The sequence below is a fragment of the Pteronotus mesoamericanus genome, unplaced genomic scaffold, assembly GCF_021234165.1.
Source record: "Pteronotus mesoamericanus isolate MK-2021 breed Mesoamerican mustached bat unplaced genomic scaffold, CSHL_Meso_final contig_74, whole genome shotgun sequence".
Taxonomy (NCBI): domain Eukaryota; kingdom Metazoa; phylum Chordata; class Mammalia; order Chiroptera; family Mormoopidae; genus Pteronotus; species Pteronotus mesoamericanus.
The window spans coordinates 1,084,809-1,110,145 of NW_026555247.1; the positions used below are offsets into that span (position 1 = coordinate 1,084,809).

General features: G+C 40.8%; 1 protein-coding gene across 14 annotated transcripts in view; it reads left to right on the plus strand.

The window, feature by feature from the left end:
- Positions 1-20,989, plus strand: part of DLGAP1 (DLG associated protein 1) — an 870,852-nt gene extending 849,863 nt beyond the window's left edge. For all 14 annotated transcript variants that reach the window (XM_054583388.1, XM_054583387.1, XM_054583384.1 and 11 more), the window contains 3 exons: positions 10,599-10,690; positions 14,981-15,133; positions 17,936-20,989. In XM_054583388.1, coding sequence (XP_054439363.1) covers positions 10,599-10,690; positions 14,981-15,133; positions 17,936-18,145 — 455 coding nt within the window. In that variant the 3' untranslated portion in view covers positions 18,146-20,989. The remainder of the gene's footprint in view (positions 1-10,598; positions 10,691-14,980; positions 15,134-17,935) is intronic.
- The last annotated feature ends 4,348 nt before the right edge of the window (positions 20,990-25,337 follow it).

Here is a 25,337-nt window from a genome sequence, read left to right on the forward strand (position 1 = left end):
CACAGGTTTTTGTTTTACTACATCTCTAATTTAACCTTTTCTTATTTTCAAAAGAAGGGTGGTAAGGAAGAGAGATCAATCCTGTTTGACAGGCAAAGCCAGTTTCTAAGTAACCAGCCTTAAGAACAAAATCTGTGTACACCCAGGAAAACGACTTTGATAGGCGGCTCAAGGACAGCTATGTCTATCTTTGGACCCAGCCACCTTATGCATTCCCTGGGTCCTATACGAGGAGGAGGGCCTCTCTTCAGGGCACAGGGCGAGGATGGCTCCTTGACAGTCCCTCCCGTGAGAGCTAGCCTTCAAAGTCTCCATGGGAAGATAAGGAGGATGAAGGGAGAAAAAGGAAAATTCTAACCATACTGAATTTATACTGTGGACCACCATAATTAACCCTATTCTATACTCTTTTAAAATGTTAGGTGAATGTACTTAATGTCTCTCTGAATTATACACTTAAAGATCATTAAAATGGTAATAATTTTTAAAAAATCCCCCACTCTTAAACATCTGCAGCAGCTGAAGGCTGGTAGAACAAGTATGCTATGATCATGTTCATAGTTATCCATTATGCTTATAAGAATGTAAGGTATTTTGTTCAATGTCTTCTTGAACTCAAAATACAGTTGACCCTTGAACAACACAGCTTTCAACTCTATGGGCCTGCTTATGTGAGGATTTTTTTTCCAGTGAACACCTGTACTGTTTTCAACCTACAGTTTAGAGTCCATGGATATAGAGGGCTGACTGTGTGCATTGATCTAAGCTATTTTATATTAGGGGACTTGAACATCCATGGATTTTGATATATGCTGGGGTCCTGGCACCAGTCCTCCCAAAATACCAAGGAGCTACTTAAGTTTTAGGAGAGTCAAAAGTTATCTGCTGATTTTCAGTTATGAGGAGCTGGTGTCCTTAACCTCTGCAATGTTCAAGGGCCAAGTGTAGAGGAGATGTCCGTGGTAGAAGAGGAGGAGGAGGGGAGAGATGAGGAGGAGGGGGAGGAGGAGAAGGAGGAGGGGGAGGAGGAGGAGAGGGGGAGGAGGAGGAGGGGGAGAGGAGGAGGAGGGGGGAGGAGGGGGGAGAAGAGGAGGATGCGGGAGGGGGAGGGGGAGGAGGAGAGGTTAGGAATAGAACCTATTTGCTCAGTGGGAATTGAAAGTAGAGATTTGGGCTTGGGTGGTTGCAATCATCTTTCTCTATTAGAGAGACAACGAAGAAAGGCACCATCCAACTTTAAATAATTATTCAATTATCAATTATTTTATGATGCCATTATCTTCACTCTGACAGCTGCTTCCGAGGCATTTGGTTTTGGCATTCCCAGGCTGGAAAACACTTTCCCAGTTTACCTGAAACTGGATAAATGTGTGCCACGCCGGGCAGGATGAAAACAAGCCCTTGTAGTCGCCTAGTAACCTCAAGCTATCTTTTGAAAAGTATAAATTCTTTGGGTGTGTGGAGCTATTATTTTCCCTGATAAAATAAAAGCAGAGCAAGGACTTTAGTTCTTGTTTTAAACCCTCATTCCTAACAGTCGATAGTAGGTTTTTGGCTTGATAACAATAATGAGAATCTGCAGTGACTGAGTTTTCCTCTAAACCGTGGCAGCTGACAGAATGCTTGTTCCTGCAGCACTTGAAGTAAAATGATACAAGCTTTTGTGAGACAATGAAGCCCTTGTGTGAAACAGCTGTCTCGGGGAGATGGCTCAGTGCTATTTGACAGTGGCTTGTATGTTACATAGATACGTCTGGTATTATCTGACCGGGAATGAAACGACCAGATGGAACTGAATGCCTCTAACTAGGAATGCTGTCTACCAGCGCGGGTGAAAAACACAGGCTCGGGTTTCAATGGCCCTCGGGTGGAATACTAGTTGATTGTACTTGGAAATCTATCTTTGCCTCCTGAAATGTGGACAACTTATATGTGGAATTTTCAGGCTCTATCTGAAACAAACTGATAAACCTAGAGCGTGTGTAGGAGGCAGATTAATTCCACTTTAATTTTGCCTGGTAATAGCATCCAAGTTAGTGAAACTTGGCCTTGAGTCCCCCAGAAGGCTAGTGAGCCTTGGCAGCAAGTGTGGGACTGGTAATGAAACCTGAAATGGGGTTTGCCTGGTTTCAGGTTGAGTTACGGAAGCTGTGCACAGTCATCTTTGTGACCGTCTATCGGTGTGATCACTAGGCTTACTCTGCCCAGTGTTGCCTGTGGCATGTCTCTGTAGCCTGTGAAACAGTGGGTGGCAGGCAGAACAGCACTCATGATTTCTGCAGTTCATCTGCCTCAGGCCTTTGTGTATGTCTAAGCCGGGAGAGGTGGGTGCATCATAGTTACTTTCCGTTTTAGTCTCATCTTGCTTTTGAAGTAGCCTTCAAAAGGTCGTTCCCCATCCTTCCCTCACCAACCCCCACCTCCGCACACACATTATATAGTCTTTTTTTTTTTTTTTTTAAAGCCTGGCCAACCTGAAATTAGTGACTGCAGAAGAAGTGAAAGTAGTGAAAAGGAAATCGTGTGTAATAGGACTTGTGTTTAACCTAGAATGCTCAGTTCATTTTGTTTTGCATGGCACTGGGTGCGAAGAGGAAGGTTCTGGTGCCAGAAGGACAGAGCATGATATTGTGGGTGTGTTTCATTGGGAGTGGCCTCAAGGCTGAGGAGAGTACTGAGGCATGGAGAGGGGAAGTGTCATGGCAACTGGAAGGCAGAAGCAGGCCTGGGAACAGCTCTCCTGATCCCTAGGCCAGTGGCGTTCCCATTATTTCAGACTGGAGTGAGTTCTGCCATTCATGCACTGCACAGAGGCAGAGACTACAGAGAGGGACTGACTCTTGAAGCAAGGTCTCCAGCTATTTTCTCTAATAATAGCTATTTCTGTGGAATATAATTACAGTGGTTTTCAAACACAGTGCTGAGTTCTTTTCTTCTATGTTACCAGTGGAAGTGTTAGCTAATTTCATTTCCTTCAGCTTTCAAAGGCTCAAAAACTATGTTTATCTATGTGATGTGTATGATTTTATAGTTACTATGTCAGTGCTGATGTAAATTGAAATATGGGTTGGAGCGTAACTATCTTTTATGGGCATGACTCCTGGAATTAGGGACTAAGGGGAAAAAAGTTAAATTAGCTGAGTTTTAGAAAACTTGCTCTTTATAAGCATATCAGTATTACTCCCTTCACACCCCTCCCCCATGTTTTAGCCCTATGGAAGCCCTGCTTTTAGCCTATGGGAAAATTTCTACTTGTGAATTTCATTCTTTGTTCATTAGCCACCAAGTTTCAGCTAAAAAATAAATAAATAAAATAAAAACACTCTTGTTAAATGCAGAGCAGCCACTCAGCCAGGAATGAAACAGACCCATGTTTTCTAAAGAGACCTTTTGTTGACAGCAGCTCAGGATCACAACTCTGTTTGAGAAGCAGCTGGCCAGTTGGTTGGAGAAATTCTTTTCCATGAGGTCACACTTGTAAATAAGAATGTCTCCACATGGGCAATCCCTGTCTTCTCACTCCAACTCGAAATCACACAAATTCAGTCTGATAAATCCATGGGACTTTAAGTGAGTGGACCCACTTTTTAAAAATTCCTTTTTCCTCCTTTACACCTAAAGTCTACCATGTTGAGGGGAAAAAAAAAAGCTGCGTGAGTACAAACAAAGAAGTCAAAACTTGAGGATAAGAAGGTTTAATTCACACACTAGCACATTCAACTTATCCCAAATGGCTTGGCTCTTCTATTATAAACAGAAACCCATGAGGAATAATAGTCCAGCCAAGACTATATTAGCTAATTAATAGATCAAGATTATAACTTGAAAAGTGATGTTAGACATGGTAAAACCTTAAAAAATAAGAATGCTTAAGGCCTGGAATGTTGTAGTGAAATTATTTTCCTGGCTGACATCAAAGTTTGTAGATGAATCAGTTAATTTTGAAACCTAGTTCTTCCACAGGATACCAGGGGTTCTGTGGGCACAGTCTATGTCATTGAAGGGCTAGTCGTCTGGTTAGAAAGTCAGACATATAACGAAGTGCTGCTGGGAAGCACGTAGGAAGGGAAGGGACAGAGTAGTGCATGGAAATATGAGGAGCATGCGGAAGGGAAGGTGAAAGTTGATAGGGCTTTCTAGAGGACGCACACCTGAGCACAAGAGGATGTGCTAGGGTAAGAACCAAGGCAGGCAGCATGCCCAGTTTAGTGTTTGGCCTGAGCAAGGACACCAAGGAGAGATACAACTTTGGATTTGGGAACCCTGGGGGCCCAAAGCATTGAGAGAGTGGACAAAGGTAAGGCTGGGCAGGCAGGCCGGCCTTGCCTGCAGACCGTCAAAGGGAATGTCCGCTCATCCCATGGATGATAGGGAGCCATGAAAAAGTTTCAAGAGTAAGAATTATGAAATAAGAAGGCCCTCTAGCTCCCTTAATACCTCTGTAATTGGAAAGGGAAGGAGAATATTAATGGTGAGGAGGGGGTGACCCAGTCTTGTAGCCCTAATTATAATTAACTAGAAAGTTGGGGAAGTACAAGAGATGTTGGGCAGGTCCTTAAATATGCTACTCTGAGGCCTAAGGGGTTGGTAAACACTGGAGTTACAAATATAAAAAGCTAAATGTATTTACAGAATAGTTGAAACCAGGAGAATGGGTGAGATCACTGAAGGGGAAAAAGGGAAGTGGGTTCAGAATTGAATTTGTGTTCAACATTTATAAGGTGAAGTGAGAGATAAGGAATAAGAAAGACAGTGTCAGAGCCACAGTGTGTTGTGGGAGCCAAGGAAGCTGAGCTTCCTTTGTGTCAATGCAGAGAGATCCAGAAAGTTAAGGAGGGTAAAAAGGGAGCCAGACTGTGGAACCTGGAGGGACAAGTGGAGTTGAGGACAGAGAGAGAACAAAGGCAGTCTACTCCTTGGAGAATCCAGCATTTAGGGGAGTGTGTTAGATTGGTAGGGCTGCCATACCAACGTGTGAAAAACTCTCCCAAGATCAGCAGCTTTTAAGTGACTTGGCTGATCATTCCTGACTCCAAAGCCTGTGCTCTTTCTAGTATATTGCACAGAGAGACAGCCTGGAAAAGTGTCATACTAGGTGAACTGCAGTATAGGTGTAAGGGCCTGGGAAGGGGTCAGCCAGAGTGTCCAATGCAGTAACCTTCACCACTGGAAAGAGAGCCAGACATCTTCCCTCATATTCATATGTAGCATCCAGGTTTCAGGGAAGCTATGCTGAGGGAATAAGAAATATGTCTATTCTCCTGTGTTTCTGAGGCCTAACATGAGGGCCTGATGATCATGAGGTTGGGTACAGTAAATAGAATTGGGAGCAGTCAGAGAAACCAGTGCCTCTGCCTTTCAGTTCAAGAGACCTAACTTCTCTTAGAGTGTTAAAGAATATACATATATTAATTATGCCTAAGGATTTGAAATACTGATTTTTGACTCAGCAAAAAGTCAGGCATTTCCCCGAAGGGAACAGGTTTCTTTTGTTTTTGTTTGTTTGCTTTTTTTTTTTTAACTCTGATACCACAGTAAACTGAACTCCATGCAGCTTTGTTATAGAATCATTTGCAGGATTAAAAGAAACTGTTCGTTTCCTTTACCCTGTGCCTTTTTCCTCTGGAGGGGGTAGGGGGAGCCAGGAAGTATACTTTCTTTTAAATGTCTGAGGTTTTTACTGAATGTAGCCAAAAAGTTCTTAAATCACAGTTTTCATTGTAGACCCCCATGCCCAAAATAGTGTTTCTTTGGTTCTTAGTACATGTATAATCTTTAAAAGAAACAAGAAAATTTAAACCTTACACCCACCATCTCTTTCAAGTGATCCTCCCTGGTTCTTCCACTCTTTTCACAACTGAAATTTCTTTGTTTGACAATGACGTACATAGATGTGCTTTGCTGTCCCAATAGGGATTGGGTTGCTGAACTTCTTCACATTCCCCCCTTGACTTGTTATTGCCATCCCCCTTCTATCCATTTATACTGCCCACAAAGTATCGATAAACAAAAGAAATCACCATCAAATGGCTTCGCTTCAGGAGATTCAGACTCAGTTTGCAATAAGTACTGAAAGAAAAGAGCACAACTGGACCCGGAGTGAGAAGACAGGGATTCAGGACTATGGGGCCCCAGGGAAGGCATGTCTTAGTTTGGGCCCAGATTTTCCAAGTGAAATGATGATATCTGCCCTGCCTCGCCATGTCCTATGAAGATCAAATTAGGTGTGTATATGCAAGTGCTTTGAAATACAAAGTAGATAAGATAAATAGGCAGAGTTTTACAAAAGCCAAAGAGTGATGACCTTCCAAAGAATCTTCTTGGCTTTATATGGTCAATTAACTCAGGCCTGTCCTCTGTATTATGATCCCTCATAACTATCTCATGTGGGTTGAAAGTTTTCTAGAATCATGAATGGGAGAGTTAATAAAGAGGTGCCTTGTTTTTAAACAGAAGGAATTTAGTCCAACAGTGTTTATGGCTGTTGTTTTATACTTCTGCTAAGGACAGACTAACCAAGGAGCCGGGAGAAAACAAAAGGCAGAAAGCGATCCAAAAATTCACTATCAGGGTGCTAATAAAATGTCTAGGGATAACCAGATTTATCTACATAAAAAGAGTGGCACTGCCAACAAGGCCTATTATATGATTAAATATTACACAAGGTGATGGTATAAATCACAGTTGAATGTCATGCTTAGGGGATATAGCAAAGGTCATTATTCCGGAAGATGCGTTGAACATGCTCTAAGTGAGTTGGGTGGTAAAAACTGTCAGTTACATTTGGGTTGAGCAATCTAGGAAGACTCTACAGACCAGAGCATGAAGGAAACCAGCTAAATGGAACCCCAGCAGCATGTCCTCCTCTTGGATCGCCACGGCCTGAAAACCCCCATCTAACTTTAAGAGAGTTTGCTGCTTTAGGCCGTGGGGTCTCAACTGCACTAGCGGGATTGCCTGTCTAATGCTCTCTCATTTACACTTGGGAAGGCCCTTAGCTGTCACCTTTCTAGGACCAGAGGGAAAAAAACTTTCATTAACTCAGGGATGGGATGGGAATATTCATTATCAATCTAGTGATTTCCTCTGGGAGGGAGGTAAATGGAATAGAAGTGTAGGGTACTTTTTCTGTAGGGCTTTATGTCATTGGAGAGAGAGAGAGAGAGAGAGAGAAGAAAACCCTACACTTTCAAGCTCCTTTGGCTTTTTTGACCATGTCGTTGAGGGCTAGGCCATCCCCTGGAAAGTTAGCTACTGCCACACTACTGTAAAAGAGTAAGATGCAAGGCTAACCCTGGGAAGATGCACTATATCAAGGCCTCTTCTGGAACTTTCTAATATGAGGTTGGGCTATTTTATATGCACAGGAAAAGCTCACAGCTGGAACCCATATATCTCATTTCCTGTTGCTCCTTTATACTTCTTTTCCTAGCATTGCTGACCAAAGCATTTTCTTTGCACTCTGCTGCCTGTTGGTATGGAATGTTTTAGAGTAGTTTCTAAATGACATGAAGATGCATCTTTCTTCTTTATCTTTACCAACATTCGCTTTTTCTGCTACCATTCACTACCACTGGTGTTTATCATTTACTGTTTATTAATTTTGTATTTCCTTAAAACCTATGTAACAAATATGAGATTTACTTCCAGGAAAAAAAGAGTTACCTCACATATCAAGTCAGTGTCTAATGGACAAACAAAACAGAGCAAACTCCTTTAGAGTTGTCTTCCCTAAAAATTAAAGTGAATTTTTAATCCTCTAAAAAAGAAAATGCAGAGGGCAAAGAAGTAGCAGTTAGCATCTGCTTGCCCCACTCCCTCCTGTTTCGGAGTTTCACTCCCAGCTTATATTGTCATCTCCCTTCTCTGGGCTTGGGAAAGACCAACACTTGGACACTAGAAATGCAAACAATCCTGGAGCCAGTCAGAAATTTCCCCTGAAGGAACATGATGGCAAAAACCTGGGAAACAGAAAGACCACAACTCCACCCCGATATTTTTGCTCTAAATCTAGGGTTCTCACCAGACCATGCTGAATGAGGACAGAAGTCCCTTGTTTTCCCTAAGATGAAATCTGAGTTAGCCACTACCTACATGGTTGCTGTTTCCTGGATGATTGTTTGGGGCAGCGCTTTCTTCTCACTTGAGGATCACTGTGTTACTCAGCGACTCTTATTGTGGCAACCTATTATATGGTGCAGGCCTTCAGCTGTGACAGAGAACCTTAGCTCAAAGTTCGAGGTGTATCAGAATTGTTTGGGTTTCTGTGACAGTACCCAGGAGCTAAGCAATCCCCATTAGCAAATTGGAGATTTAGGTATTAGTTCTAATCTCTCAGGATTCATTCTGAAATTTGCTGTTGTCAAAATCCTACCCTTCAGCAAGATAATTCAGGAACCTCAGAGTTTGCCCAAAGCCACATGTTTACTTAGGAAGTGCCTTCTCAGACCTCAGATCTAGGACAAGTCATCACAGCACATGCCTGTCCCAGGCAACCTTTGAATAATCCAGACTTTGGTTTTTTTCCTCTTTTTTTTCTGGTCAGGATAAGCGTGGAGCTCACAGCTGGCACACCCATAGAGGAAGTGTAATGTCCTGGTCCCAGATAATAATAAATATTTATTGAGTACCTGCTGTATATCAGACACTGTCCTAAGCAATTTGCATATGTAACAATTTTTAACCTTAATAACAACCATACCGATAAGCACCATCAGCCCCATTTTACATATAAGAAAACAGAGTAAGTGAACTGTCCAGGGCGGTGACTGGCCTCAGGGTCGGAGCCAGAACCCTTGGCTCACTCAGGGCCTGAATTCTTAACTGCTGTCGTGCCCTGTGTCTTCATATACTGTCCCTTCTGCTTCTGGAGTGTTAAGAAAGGGAAAGGAGGCCTCGAAAAACTGATTGATCAATTAAAGAGGAATGGGCCCTGGCCAGAGTGACTCACTTGGTTGGAGCTTCTTCCCACAACCAAACTTGTGGGATGGCTTCCCCATTGGGGTACATGCCTCAGTTGCAGGTTTAGGCCGTGGGGTCTGATTCCCAGTCTGGGCACATACAGAAGGCAGCCAATCGATGTTTCTCACATTGATGTTTCTCTATCTCCTTCCTTTCTCTCTAAAAGCAATGAAAGGGTATCTTTGGATGGGGGGGGGGGGGAAGAGAAATGAGATAACCATCTCAAAAGATGTTAAGCAGATTGAAAACAAGTAAAAACTTCTCCATGAGCAATAGCTGCCACACAGCTGTAAAGGGGACCCTTTGCTATTGCTGAGCAGGCACATCTCTGCACTTCAGCTGTTTGGTGTGACTGGTGACATACTGGAGAGGTCATAACTGCCCAGAGTTACATGTGTAGGAATGCTGAAATTTTAGAGCAACGTCTAGGTATAATGCGCATCATAAACCGTTAGCTAGCCTGGCAGTTTTCAACAGAGAAGCAAATCTCTAGAAAACCCTGGACCAAGAAGAAGTTTCTTTTTCTTCTGTTCCCTTCTCCTCAGACTTTGGGCGGGACGAGGTCAAGAAAGGGAAACCTGATTTCACTCTGCATCTTAGGCTCCACAAATTCATAACAAAACAACAACAAAACCATTTGTCAGTCCTATAATCTACCTCCCCCAGATTGCCAAGCAGGGCAAGTGCACTTTGAGGAGTCTTCCCCTCTGGTTTTCTCCGTGGGCCGGGAAAGGGCAAGCAGGGTGCCTCCTCTGCTTCCTTCCCGGCAGGGAGGGCGTGTTGAGAACTGCCTGTGGCAGGGCTCCAGCAGCGCAGCTGTGCCCTGGTTCCCCCGCCGGCTGGAGCGAGAGCCTTTGGGACAATGCAGACCTGAGAACAGCTCTGCGCGGAGTGCTCCGCCCCGTCTCAGCACGCCCATCAGTCTAAAGGTTCTCGCCTTAGACTGCACGGAAGACAAGAAGTAGCTTGCAAAGGGGAAGATTTTCAGCACAGTGCATAGGGAATTAAACCTATATTAACAATAACATTGAGCCGTGGAGTGGAAAAGCTGGGACGGTACTGGCATTCCCTAGGCAACAGGCTGAAAATGTTCACTCCTTAGAAAGTCTTTCAACTGGCCATGGCTCTTTCTGACAGTACCAGTGGCTGAGCTCCGGGAAAATAATGAAGGCTATGGATGGGATATGGTGAGTGCCCAGAGGCCCCCCTCCAAGACAGGATGGCTTTTCTTGTGTTTGGATTTGGGTTAGAAAAACAAACTAGCAGACCATGATTGCTGACACAAATAAATCCATAACCATACGGGTAAACACTTGCAGTAAAAGGAAAAAAAACAAAACTGTTTGCCTCTTTTCTCGGTAGCATCCAGTGCTGTGGTGGAAAACTCCGTGATCCCTAAGAAATATGCATGACGAGCATGTGGTTATTTTTTTCCCAGTTGATTTTGTACTTTCACCTGGGAGCCTCTGTTACATAGACCAGCAGAATAATGAGCGTAATTGGGCTGCGTGCATGTGTGTGCACTGTGTGTGCCATTTTCCTGAATTATTTCAGCATAACTTCTTCTTTGCTTTTCCAGACTAAATCTCAACAAGGAGACATAGTGTGTAAACTTCTTGAATGTTTGCTCTTTTCAGTTCTAGGGAAAATCCGAACTGCAGTGGGCAGCGCCCAACTTCTCATGGCCCAGAAATTCTACCAGTTCAGAGAACTGTGTGAAGAAAACCTGGTAGGTAACATCCCCCATCAGCGCCATTTCTGTTCTAACACCACGACAAGAACGTGCCATCCAGACGGGCCCAACTAAAGTAGAACCGATTTTGAACCAAGTCGAGGCCCGTCGTATTTTCTCACCTGGAAGAGAGTTTTCTGAGGATTCTTATTTCCTGCTTTTTTTCTTAAAATTAAAAATACTTACTTCATACTTAAATAAATCTTAGAAGAAAAAAACCCAATCAAGTTGAAACTCCATTTCCTGCTTTATAGTAACTGAAAAATTTCCATTTTCCTGGCCTTCATATGGCATCTCTGATTTCATTATTCTTACCAAAATAGGGAGCACCCTGACAGTTCAAATATCATATTACAGAAAACCATTTTGAATATTGCTTTTCTTTCTGAAATAGCCATCAGGTTATATATCCTAATCAGAGTTCTGTGTTTTAATTCAAAGCCCAGAGGTGGAGGGCTTCGCAAAGTGTACATTTTATCTCCCTAAGACAAATAAATCCTTCTTGGACATACAAAAGCAAAATAAAGCAAAACAGAGAGAAAAGCACCACTACCAACTACATTGTAAAAACTGACTGCAAAACACAGGGGCAAGAGCTTCCTCAGTCACATTTGCCTTAAAAAAAAACCAAAAACAACAACAACAAAACCCCTGCTACTATCTCTACAAGTGTCATTCCACAAGAATAGCTTTTATTGGCCAATTGTTTATCAAACTGAATCTAAAACAAAGAATGAAAAAAACCTTGTTTATCTTGTGAAAGTAAAAACATGCTTATATGCACTCTAATTGACCCAAACTATGATTTCAGAGTTTTAACCACCTCTTCTTGTTAATAGGGACAAGTATAGACTGAAAGGGATTTATCTAGATAGGACTCAGCCAAGAAAAAAATGGAAAGCATGCAAAAATGAGTACTCTCCACCCCTCTGCACCAGGCTTTTCGTTTTGATACCTCCCTTGGGGCTATCCCTTCGCCCCCACCCACCACCACCTCCCCGTCTATAATTGTTCACCCCCCACCTTAGCAAAAATTACCTGATCCTTCTTTCACCTTCTCAGAAATTCTATTCTGGATTATGACATAGTATATATTAGTAAATGTATTGTTAAGTGAATACAACAAATATTTTATTGAGTTTCACTTCATGCCAGGTACAGAGTTCCTGCTAATTTGTAAACTTGGTAATGTGTCACAGATCTTAATTAACATGATCCTTTGTCTTTAAATATAGGAAAGCTCAGGTAAAGCCATGCTTCTCAAACTGGCTGCTAGATACACCTGGAGCCCAGTATGTACACAGTACAGGGCACAGAGCATGCCTTATAAAAGAATTATTTAATGGGCAGGTACATTATGAATTGAATACAAACACGCAGATTTTAAAGATGAAATTGCAGACAAAGTGTTTCAAGAACATCAAAGTCTTCCAGGAAAGGTTTGTTGTTAAAGCTATCTTTTGATGTTTCCTAATTCCTGGAGGGCTCACACTCCTTGGCCACTAGAGGAACTTAGATGGGGAAATGTGAGAAACATTATGAGAGGTAGACGGAAGTGGAACTACACTGTGGGCCAGGGGCCACTGACGGCTGGTCAAACTATGCCCAGGAGGGAAGGGCAAGAGCCCACCATGTGTTAGACCTTATGGAGAAGATCGTGACATTATTTTTAAGATGGTTTTACCATTGAGGAAAATGGGCATGGAAAAGCGAAGTAACTTGATCAGGGCCTCATGGTCAGAGGCTGAACCAAGATTCAAATCTCGGCTTCTCTGACTTCAATCCCTGTAAATCCACTACCCAACCCTCCCCACCCTACTTATCCCCCAGACTTTGAGTGGCACTCCTTACCCTTGTGTAGGGACGTGGGGCTTATCAATCAACTTGGCCTCCTCTTCAGCAGAAAGCACAGTGGCCTAGTCATGGCATTGTTTAGGTCTACAAAGCCGCATAAAGATGGCACTAAGATTGGTCACAACGACCCAGCTCTCCTTTCTTGAGTTCTCACTCTGTGGAGGGGAACACTTGAACACCCGTACATTATCTCAGACCAGACTCTCAAGCATAGAATGAATAGCTGAGTTACTTTTTCCAAGACAACTAAACCAAGGAACCCAGAGCTCCTGATCTTTTCACACTTTTCACCATCTCTGGCTTCTAAGTGGCCTGGTTCAGTCTAAGGATACTGCTACAACTTTTTCTTGTGCATGGGATGTCACAAGACCCACTGATTAAGAGACTGGCTGAGTGTCTAAGCCCTTTCTCTCTGCGTCCTCATCTATCCCCTTCATATGGGGGCAAAAAGATTCTTGGTGAGAAGGGAACAAATTGCCCACTATACAGAGTTAAAATAACTCTTTGCCAATCATTTCATGCATTGGTGCACTGAAACAATTTAGCCATTAGGGCTTATGACCTAAAAAACTTTCGTGAACTCCAGAATAGAAACAATTTACTTTTTGGTTATCAATAAGATAAGGAAATATATTATGAGATCATAAAATTCCATTTGAGAGGTACTTTGTCAAAACTATTATCTGCCTTTTTGAACCTAGATAGTAAGTACCTTTTTTTTAGTTTGCTAAATCAAAATGCTATAGAAAAACTTTTTCGTTAATTCAAGTATCATTAGCATAGATTTAATACCAAACCAAACACTTACAAACTTTAGAAATTACCTTTTCCAATGAATTTCAAAACTATGGGTAGTTTTAGAACTGTATGTGTATAAAAAAATCCTTACTTGTATTTATTTTCAATCTAGACCAACAATGCTGGTTCATTCAAAGGGCTAAAACATTCTCTCCAATCTATTAATTTTGATGATAACTGACCTTACAGTTTCAAAAAGCCTGATATCATTTTTATAGGGTTGGTTTTAAAAATACAAACTGGCCTCAAGTTATTATATGGCATGAGGTTTCACAGTCTATGCAATTGCCCAGAATACTTAGAGGTAACCAAATCTGACCCCACCTGTAAACCTCTGACATACCAATCTAACCATGAATGCTTTAGCTGCTACTACAGATAGTGATGAACATCAGCGTAACACCTTCAATCTCTTAGTTATGTTTTTTCTGTCTTAGATTATATAAATTTGTGGTTCATACTCTCTAGTACTTGTCAGGGATATGTGGATGGAGACAAAGAAAGTCAATCCTTAAATACCAAAGAGTGTTTGATATTATCTAGCAAATGGGTCACTATAGACTCCATGTGTATGTATAGACATGTGTTTTCACATTTGCTCTAGTGTTATAGTCAATTTTAATTCATTTCCAAATGATTTAGCAAAAGTAATCATATAATAAAATGACTTCCTATATTAGTAATATTTTAATTGTTAAATATATAGTACTTTGAAATTCAGTTACTTTATTAATCATCATCTGTTTACCCTAGTATTTCACTCAATATTAGTATTAAAACAAATCATATTTTTATATTCCATATCTGTTATCTGAATAAGTTGGGTAGCAGGTAGTCAAATACTGACTCTAGTATACTGTATTTTTTCAAAGATGATATTTTCATTTAAATATGGTATTTTTATATGCATCTTGTTGTAGATCAGACATTCTGAATTTTCAAATGTTTACTCTCTTCCCATACTCTACTGACAGATGTTGTATTACAAGAGTTTTACAACCTTGGCATTTGAGAATCACTGTCTCAAATGGATGTTTGTATAAAATTACCAGGTGTAGTGGACTCTACAAAAAAAAGTCAAGCTCACAGAAACAGAACGGGAAGAGCAGTTGCTGGGGCCTAAGAGGTGAAAGAAATAGGGAGAAGGTTGTAAAAGGGTACGAACTTTGAGTTAGGAGATGAATACGGTCTGAGGATCTAATGTATAACATATTGATTATAGTTGATAATACTGTACTGAATAACTGTGCTGAAATTTGCTGAGAGTAGAATTTAATGTTCTCACCACAAAATTTTTTTAAAAGGTAAGTACTTGAAATAGTGGATGTGTTAATTAACTTGATGGAGGGAGTTCTTTCACAGTACATATCAAATTATCATAGTGTATACTTTAAATGTCTTACGATTATTGTTTGTTGATTAGACCTCAGCAAAGCTGAAAATATATACACTAATTTTTTTATAAAATTACCATTTGTAAATTACCATAAAATTACCACTTTTATATCTTGTCTGAAAACCTAAAGGAACTCATCCTCCTTATGTTATTTGAAATATTTGAAAATGTCACTTTGGTCCTGTGCTGTTGTTATGAATCGCCTCTAAAGCATGAATATTCTTCTTTCTCTTGTACAGAACCCTAATGCTCATCCAAGGCCCACATCCCAGGATTTGGCGGGGTTCTGGGACATGCTGCAGTTGTCCATAGAAAATATTAGTATGAAATTTGATGAACTTCATCAGTTAAAGGCCAATAATTGGAAACAGATGGATCCTCTTGACAAGAAGGTAGAACAATGTAGATTTTGTATGGTTCATTTAAAAACCTGCACAAACACTGGACAGTCTAAATAGGCTTCTGCATTCAGTCTTGCTGTTTACAATGTGAAATGGAGCTGATATCATATTAATTTCATTGTAATGACAATGTTTACATAGTAATCATTTGGGATATTATCTGTAATATGTTTCAGGCATATTTTTAAAGAAAAATCTGTCTTTGTGAATTGGAAAATGGGAATGTGGCTTTTTTTGTTAATTAAACTTTAAGTTAAACCATTTTAGTCACTGGAAGGAACTGCCTCCATTTTGCTTTTTAAACTAAAATAAATGACATCTTCAGTGCATGATTACATAGAGCAAGAGTTCAACTTCCTTACCCCTAGGATGTGTTTCTGAGAAAAATAGGAAGTCCTGAAAACTAATCGACTTTGATAATCATTTTATAAATAGAGTAATAAAGACACCACTGTTGTTCAAGTCTAAAAATATATACACCACCAGTTTCACATTGATCAAAAATGTTGGGATTTTTTCTATTTAAGGAAGTTTTACTTTTGGTTGATTTGCCTTGGGAAATACTGCTCATTGGGTTCCTCATGCTACAGTTTAGAAATAAAGACTCAATTTTTTTAAACTTTAATTAATAAACTGCAATTTTCACATTTGATGATGGGGGTTCCACCAGGCTCACACAGGTATACACCGTCTACCTCCCTAGGCTGGGCTGTCATGTGCAACTTGTTACCACTTTGTTTTCCTATGGCCTAAAGTCAAATAGTTCTGAGAGATTCAACTATAAAAATTCCGCATGGCTATTCCCCTGAAGCACTGGTGGCCTGCCCTTTTCAGATCTCCTCACCTGTCACAGAGCTAATAGCAATCCAATCCGTTCTGTTGCTGCCCATCATAATAGCAGGGTTTCTTGGAGTCAGGGGACCCCCATGAGAAATCCAGTCCTAAGGGACAGTGCATAGTAGACAGGAAAGCAATGCTGTCATCGCTGTCCCTCATTTCCTTCTGTCACCATCAACCTGAGGGTTTCAAGGTTAAGCATCAAAGTACCATTGATGTATATATGTGTGGCCTCTCACTTAGGAAGCCAAACATTTGCACTCAATCTATTTTTGTTTCGTTTTTTTTTTTCAATCTGTGTTTAAAATTGTATGCTAGATTAATTTTTGAATTGGTCTTATTTTAAGAAAACACTACAGATGTACACACATACTGGTAATTTACTTTCTGGAGCTGAACCAACTAATTTCCCATTTATTGATTTTTTAAAAAATTATTGTTAAAAAAAACCAAAGTATACAAAGATAGGAAAGTGTGACTAAAATTTATCAATAGTCATTCTTTCAAAAACATTCACCAAGTTACCCAACACTGAAGATTTAAAATGTCCAAAAGGAATGATGCTAACCTACTGGCATTCACACAGTAAATCATTAGTTAACTTGATTCCTAAATCATTATACACTTTGTCTATGATTAGAGCTTTTCATCACCCCATGAGCTTTAGGGGGAAAAAAATGAACAAGCACAATCAGAGTTGGCAGAATACAGTTTGCACACTGTGCTTCCTTTTTCTGTCCTCTGGCCACACAGACCCCCTCAAATTGCCCGAGGGCAGCCCCAGTGTCAGAAGTAGGCACTTCACCCACACCAGCAAAGAGGAACTGCTGTGATGAGCGTGAGCGTTAAGGCAGAAGAAGTGCCCTTTGAAGAATCTTAGAATCCAGGTTTTTAAAAAATATATATTTCACATTTATGAGACATTTCACATTTCACATTTATTTATGAGGACCGGGGGTGTTTTATTAAAAACAAAAACATTCACATGGACCTTTTCACAGCTTGACAGTTTATCATCCTTTTCGTAAAAATCGTTGGGGCCTAGATTTCCTTCTCTCCCACTGCATTGTTTTTTTCTGCCTAAGTCATGAATGGCTTTTGTTTTTGCAACAGCATTAAAAAATATCTAACTGTTTTATAGTTTGCTGTTGCTAAGGCAGATGAACTCTTTCAGTCCTGTGTTAAGTTTTCATGGCACAGTGTCTGTCCCTGTGATCAGAACAGCCTTCTGGGCCACAGTCATTCTGAGGCCCCTGAGTGACATCCCAGCTGGATGCTTTAGGAGCCATTTTGAAACTGACTCTGAGCAAGCGTGTAGGAGTTATCAGTGTCTTCCCTCCAGGATGACCCTGGAAAGTATACTGCTGTGTGTTTGTGTGTGGTGTGTAAATGGGTGTAACTCACTGTGGCATCTACAAAGCTAAAGAACACAGTCTTATCATCTCTTCTTCCTCGTTTGGCTATTTAGGTTTGGGTGGGCCTGGAGAGAGGGCGGTGATGGTTTTAAACTCTGAACCCTGCTCGCACCAGCTGCCTTGCCTCCTTAGAGGGGATGCAGAGTTCTAAGATGCTGCTGCTGCCGCTGCAACCCTTTCCCATCTCTGGCACCTGGAAGAGTCTGGAGCCTCCAGAGAGAACCACTAAATGTGCTGGGAACTGCAGCCTTTCAGCAGGGGGCATTTTAAATACCCACAGCCTGTCCTTGAAGAGACCTAGTTCTGCAATCCAGCCTACCCTTGGCCTTAAGCTTACCGGTATATATATTTTTTTCTGCATCCTTTGAATACCTAAGCCAGAATAACAAAGAAAAATATATATACAGTGTGCAGATCAGGTTTTTTAAACCTAACCATCCTTAGGTTTAAAAAAGTGTGTTCTAACTACTGACCTGTCCCAGTTTTTCCCAAGCTTGTCCTGAGAAGCTGTGTAATGTCCTGAACCTTCTGCTTTGATCAGGAGAGAAGGGCCCCTCCTCCAGTGCCAAAGAAGCCGGCGAAGGGCCCCGCGCCGCTGATCCGGGAGCGCTCGCTGGAGAGCTCGCAGCGCCAGGAGGCCCGCAAGCGCCTGATGGCAGCCAAGCGCGCCGCGTCAGTCCGCCAGAACTCGGCCACCGAGAGCGCCGAGAGCATCGAGATCTACATCCCCGAGGCGCAGACCCGGCTCTGAGGCGCCCGGGTCGCGCGGCCGCGCGCATCCCACGCCGTCAGGACCAAGTGTCTGTCCTCCCCTCCTCCTCCTCCCTCCCCGCTGCGCCCTTCGAGCCCGTCTGTCTCCGAGCCCAGTGACTTCCACTGTCGCGGTGTAGTTGTTCATCTTGCAGGAGCCGTCCCCCAATCACCCCTCTGCCCAAACCAGTTTGCCCATGTTCTTCACTGAGCTTTGCCACCCGTATTGATGCGTCACCCTGCCTCATCCGGAGAGCCAACCCTTTCTGTTTTCGGCAAAACGAAACCCACCTGTGTAGAAATAGCTCCTTTAAGTCACTCACCATCCTCAGTTCTCTCAAGTTAGTCTGTCCCTAGAGCTCAGCAATATAAAACCATAGGGTATTTCAAAAATCCAGTATCACAGGGTGATCCTTTGGGACTTAACCGTCTTCCACGTGAAAGAAACTAGGGCTCCGATTCCCTGTATTTCCCCTAAACGGTTATTATTTTGCAAAGCAGATGGAGCACTTTATTTCCAACCTCAGAAATCATGCCATCTCACCGGAATCAATGAGTGACAAACCAAGAAAGGACCAAGCTGGGCTGAGGGTGGAGGACCTGGATGTGTAGTGGGAAAGGGAGAAGCAAAATCTGCGGGTGCTGGGGTTACCTGCACCACTCACAGCTGCACTAACTGCCTCACTGTTACTTCATCAATCACTGCTTCAAATGTTTCAATCAGCAGAAGATTGTAAATTCGATCTTTCAGGGAAATTAATCTATTCTGAAAGGCAATAAAGTGAAGAAAGGCAAGGCAAAGGAAGCACTGAGAGTTTAAGATATTACGTAAGGATTTTTTTTTTTTTGTTCTATTAAGAAAATTTAGACCTGAAATGTTTTATCAACTTTTACTGTATTATGTATATTATATTGTTGCCGTGGTAGGGTCTTAAGAGGGGAAACTGTTGGTTGGTTCTATTAATTTGTTAGTGTCCATCCTGGGGAGCCTACCTAATTACACATATGTAAGTACACATCTGCTTATGAAGTGCTGTAAATGGCAGCCAGGCTGTTTTTGGAGAAGAGTGGATTTTCCTGTCATCCCTTTGAATGCTACACATCCACCCCTTTTAAACTGTTAGTTACATTGCAGACATATTTCTTCCTTTAGTCTTCTCTCACTATTACAAAGTCCTGTCATCCACCAGCATAAGGATTTTGTCCTACGTCAACCCGATAAAATAAGTTTTCTACCCCAAAAGACATGCCTCGTTCCAAAGATCTGCCACTCATCTTGAAGTCCCCGGTAGTGAGAGAAACTTGACTTACAAGATTCCGCAAACACAAAGAGAGGGGAGAAGTCACGACTCACCAACACTGAAAGACCCAGGCTTTTGGCAGAGAATGTTGACTTACATTTTTATTCATGATGATGGGCAGTATGCACTTTGAGTCTAGCTGAAGTTGTCTATAAATGCCCTTACTCGTAGCAGTTTAAACATTTAGAATGTGATGATCTTAAAGTGTCACTGGCATTTTGTGTCCAGCTCCCGCCCTGAAGTATTAGAAATTACCATTGAAAAATGAAAGACTTTAAAAACATACATCAAATATGCTTGCACCAGAGAAGCTTTTTCAAAAAATACACTCGCATAGCCAGGTGCTAATTTAATTTTATTTATGACATCAAGAGAGATGATGGGTTCTGGCAATATCTATTTTCATGGACATATTCTAAAACCACTAGAGAATTTGCTACCTCTCAGAGCCATTGATGCTTTGAGCTACCTTTATAAACAGGGCACAAATGTTTACTGCTGTGGTTTACAAGAAAAGGGCTACTAACATTAAAAAACAAACTTTTAACTAGTGGGAACGAAGCACTTTGAGTGCTTTGTAAAATTGGAGCATACAGAGATTTTGAGCTTCAAGTATTTGCTGGTTTTAAAAAGAATACATCGTTACTTTGTAGCTGCATTGGAAGGTCACACAAAATTTGCATCAAGTAAGGCCAACTGCCACCTTGGGTAGCCTATGGTCACATTCAATCCTGCAAATGACTTGGAACTCACAGATTAACATGAAAGAAGCGAAATCCATTTGAAGACCCATGTTCCCAACTACAGCTCTGTGCCCTGAACTAGAGATAAGATTTGGATTAAGAAATAGATTTCTAATATGATTCAAGATCATCCTACAATGTTTTCTTTGGACACTGGTTTAGCCCAGGATATTTTAAAGAGGGAGAAGAGAAAGCCTATTCATCTTGTCTGTGTGAATGGTATTTGTATATTCATAAGCTATTTTTGGTAAGAATTTTAAATCTTTTAGCTAAATGCCCACAGGCATCACGACCTTTGCCTTCCTTAAGGACACAAATTGTACAAACACTTTATAAAGAGCTAATTATTGATGTTAAAACATGACCCCACATAAGCTGCTTGTTAATCACTTGCCCCCATTAACTGACATCCATGAGCATAACCTTTGTTATATTGTTCTTTTTGATGTAATTTGTAGAAATGTTTTTTAGTTCATAATGGAAAATGTATTTACCCTGAAAAATTACTTATTTTGTTTAACTTTGGTATAAAGATGTTTGGGCATTTTCTCGGGGAGGGGGGATTACAAAAGAAGTTTGTCTCCCACATCAAAAAAGTTCAAAGAAATTAAGTATTTATTATATTTTTTGCAGATGTTTCCATACAATTCACATAACCTTTTTGTAAAGAGAGATGAAGAAATGGATTAAAGATTTTTAATATTTGAAATGGTAAATAGAACTAATTTATTTGTAATATATTTCTGTTATTTATAGATGTTTCCTTAATGTTTTACTGTGCATTACCACTTTAATTTAAGCCTTATCCTTGTGAATTTACCATTTCTTTTTAAAAACATGTCTAGATGCATATTTTAAATAACTGGAATGTAAATCACTAGCATATCTGAATTCCCAAATGTAATTTTTAAAAATTATTTTGGTTTGGAAAAAGATTCATTTGAAAGCCTTCAGATGGAGGGGTGGGGAACATTTTTATGGCTTTATGAATTGGAATTTCATAGGCTTATCTACCTAGATTGTGTGTGGACAAAAAAAAATTGTAAATAGATGAATGTTTCCCATAATGTAAAAAGAAGAAATTAATAAAATAATTAATGCACTGCTTTCAGGTCTGCATGTTTTCACTACAGAGTCCTGTTTCTTCCAAGATATAATTAATAGCCGTTTAGGGGAATAATTAAGCAATTAAGCATAACATTCTAACTTTCATTATAACAACACATATGCTAGTCACTGTTGGGTCAAGGAGTAGACCTTGTATCCTACATAAAGGACTTAAATACTGAGAACTGAAAGTCACTTTACTATGATGTTCACACATATGTGAAAGTTTCAAATCAAGAGCTGTATATTTTATGAAAGAAGTTATTAGTGTCTCAAAACTGTGCTAATCTGTATCTATCTTATCCACTTGAATTTCTTTGCAAACATTTCATCAATTTTGTTTTTTACACTGTTCTCCAGGGTAGGAAAAGTCAGAATAATGCTTTGTGGTTTTCAATTATTCTCGTAGTAATGAAACACTGTGCTCACTGATGTTTAGTGACTTGCCCGATGTGACATAATTATTAAGTGACATAGTTGAGTCCAAAATTCAAGCCTTCATTCAGCTCTTCAGTGAGACCTCTATCATTCTGCCAGAGTTTAAAATTGGTAATTAATTTGTGACTGTTGACTTTGGGTTTTATCTAGGTCATAAATCTTACTTCATATACACAAAAATACAGACATCTTTTTTTGAAAAAAGTAAATTACACTATTTTATGAACTTGCAATTATCTGAAAATGCTGTAACTGAAGAAATCTGTATCCACACTGCTCTCCCCACCAAGTTCTTGGGCACACCCATCCACCTATACGCAACAAACTTAAAAATTGTTAAGCAAAAAAGGCACTTCTTCTGATTTCTATACCTAGGCAAAACCTGTGCCAGTCACCAAAATGATACAATGTATTTTTTGAAACTGCTTCAAAAGAGTTTGAAGTGGCTGGATCCTTGTGAGTCTGTAAAGATCTTACTACTTGGGTTCATGAACTGACTATTCCCGGAGTCTGAACCTTGATTACACTTAAAAAGTCTCGCCTTTTAACAAATTAATTCTTATATTTTATTAGGGCTCTTTAAAAATTTCGGCCAATATGCAAACCAAATGAGTTAGTTTCTGCCTGTGGAAATTTGAATTTCAGTGAAGCAATTTCCCATGTTACACGGTTCACCCCCAGCAAAAAATGTGATTTCATTTTTAATAGAAATTGAACAAAATTGTTTGCTTTGAGTAAGGATTTCTTTTTATGTCTTTGAAATCCACCCCCTTGAAAATATAATTTTATTTTGGTTTAAATAAATTATATTTAAAAATTATAGTGTCTGAATGTGTTCATTCTCGGATGCCACTGACAGATATTAACAGGTGCTGAAATTTGAAATCTACTTCAGGTTTGCTCCTCTGTGTGACTTTCAGCTGCTAAAGCCAGAGTAGATCAATTCCTTTTGCAAACAGAAACTAGTGGCCCTGAAAACTGTCTCAGGGTCCTAACTCACGTATTAGTATGTTTACAAAATAGTCCTTAAATTCCTCTGTAAATCACTGTCATCTCCCCTGAAGCAGAGAGGAAATAGCATGCTGCTTCTCGGTCCATACGCTTTCCTCGGGCTTTCTACTGGCCCAGGGAGCCCTCATCAGATAATCGACAGGAATGTAAAGCCCCGGTGCCCTCCTGATTCCTGGGTCTCCATTTAGCCAAGCTGATGCATTATTTCCTTGTCTTTTATGAAAATGAGCACAAGCCTGAGTTTATAGTCAACGGCTGAAATCGAGAAAGTTTTCAATAAACACCAGAAGTCAAGTTCTGCCATGTAGCTGACAGAACTGTTGCTATTCATTGCAACAAATGTTTTCACTAGTACAGCTGAAGACTGTCATCCTTCCTTTTCACACTTCCAGCCTGCCTTCTGTGAGAAGTACCTGCTAATTTCCTCTTTTCAGATTGCTTGATAGGTAAATTGGTGTCGTGAGGGAGCTTCCATTGAGACCTTAATAAAGAGACTCTTCCATAGAAAAACTCACACTGTCCCTACGGAAAGGACACAGAGGGAACAAATAGAGCCTTAGTTTTCCTAGGGGGAAATGCATTCCTCCTATTGTCCCTATGGGAGGTTATGAACAACAATTACAGGTCTCGTAGCCTTCGATCCTAATGCTTTCATAGCTTCTAGAGGCCAATGCTCTACCAACAGAGGATACTCCTGCACAGCTAGCCTTCTGAGATTCACACACATAATCATTGATTGATGATTCCTTCCTTGTTTCTAGGGCTTCAAGTCCAATGCCTACCAGCAGTTTAAATTATGAAAGAGGAGAAACATCGAAGGAGTTAGACAATATTGGGGACGGCCCATGACGTGTACTGTAGGAAACATCTCTCCAGATTAAAATAATTATATTCTACTACTGTCAGTGACACTTTTTAAAATCCCAGCTGTGTCACATCATTTCTTTTTTGGAATAAGACCTAATGTACCTTACCGCCTCAGCCAATACAGTGTCTTTCTGTAATTCCCAAGGGTGAGAAAAATCAGATCTCAAAGGCAGAACGTGAACAAAGGTGAGAAAGGGATAGGTTAAATAATTCACTCTTAGGTTCCTTTCCCATTTGATTTAATTTAACACATTCATTAAGAGCCTCCCGCTCCCCAGCTTGCTCAAGGAAGAGAGCCTCGCGGCCTTTTCCGCAGTCGGTGGCGGGAGTTAACCTTTCCTCTTTCCTGCAGCCCGGTCTCGGCAGAAGCAGTCAGTGCATGGGAGGCCTCGGAGAGCCTGGCCCTCCAACACTGAGCTTGACAAACGTGAAAGAGCAGCTCAAAGGCTTTTGAATTCTTTCTTATGTTAGTCAATCAGTAATGGGTCTGAGATGTTTGAAGAGGGATCCTTTTCAAGACGTTGATATCTTTGTGCTGGGGCTTGAGGTGGTGCACGAAGGATCCCTTGACCAGCAGGTTGTTCAAAATGAAGTCTTCACAGAGAGTGAAAATCTGAACAATAGCTGGAAACATTGCAGCAGCAGAGAGATGTTAGCACAGGAAAATGAGGATTTCCAAACTGAATGCTACTGAGTGTTAAGAACTTCATAACTAGTGGTGAAGCAAGGAATAATTATTCAGACAAGTCTGAGTAATTCTGAAGATAAAGAGAGAAAGTAAAGCACTCTATTAACGAGAACCTAAGATGTTTTGGCATCAGACTATTCAGGATCTGTCAGTCGCTGATTCATGGTGTAATTGTTCTCAAGGGCACTTCATTTTCAGACAGGTTATTAGGAGGCCAAGGAGCAGCTTTCTTCTAGCAAAGGCATCACATTAGAGTTGGGTTAAATATTCAGCTGAGAGAACCTGGGTTAAATATTAAGGAAATGCTTACCTAAAGAATACACGACATCTTGACTGCCCTGAGACGCTTGGTGCACTGTCCTGGGGGAAGTCACTATGACAGAACTGAGTCACCGAATGATCCTTATGAAAGAGGGAAAGTCCTCCATGGCTTTTAGTGTTTAAATTTGCTTATTAGGTGATATCATACAAAAAAGAGAGATCTGCACACACATGCACGCACATGCACACCCATGCAGACACACATGACCTCTATTGGCTTCAGCCCAAAGGGAAGTAATAATTTCCTAGCAAGGTTTCTGTCAGTGACTCCAAATCCATGAGCAGAGAGGATCCAGCTGGGAGAAAACCAAGGCAAAGGGAAAAGTCCCCACACACTCCACCAGAAATGACACTGTGTCATTTTGATTGTAATATTCCAACTTGGGGTTAGGTAGAAAAGCACTGCCATACTCTTACAAATATCTCCAGCCTTTCTCTTAGAAACTGGACTGACCCTCTCATCAGCCTCAAACTTATGCCATGAGCAAGCCTGTCTGCCCAGAAGGGACAGAGCCATCCTGTAAGGGGGGGAAGAGCTCAGGTTATGCAGCAGACTGCAGGTGTTTGAATCCTAGCTCTACCACTTATTAGCTGCATCTTTTTGAACAAGTTACTTAACCATCCTGTACCTCAGTTTCCCTATCTGTACAATTAGGATGAAAATAATACTTATAGCTCTTTCTCTGCCATGGTTTATGCAGCTGATTCTTCTTTGCC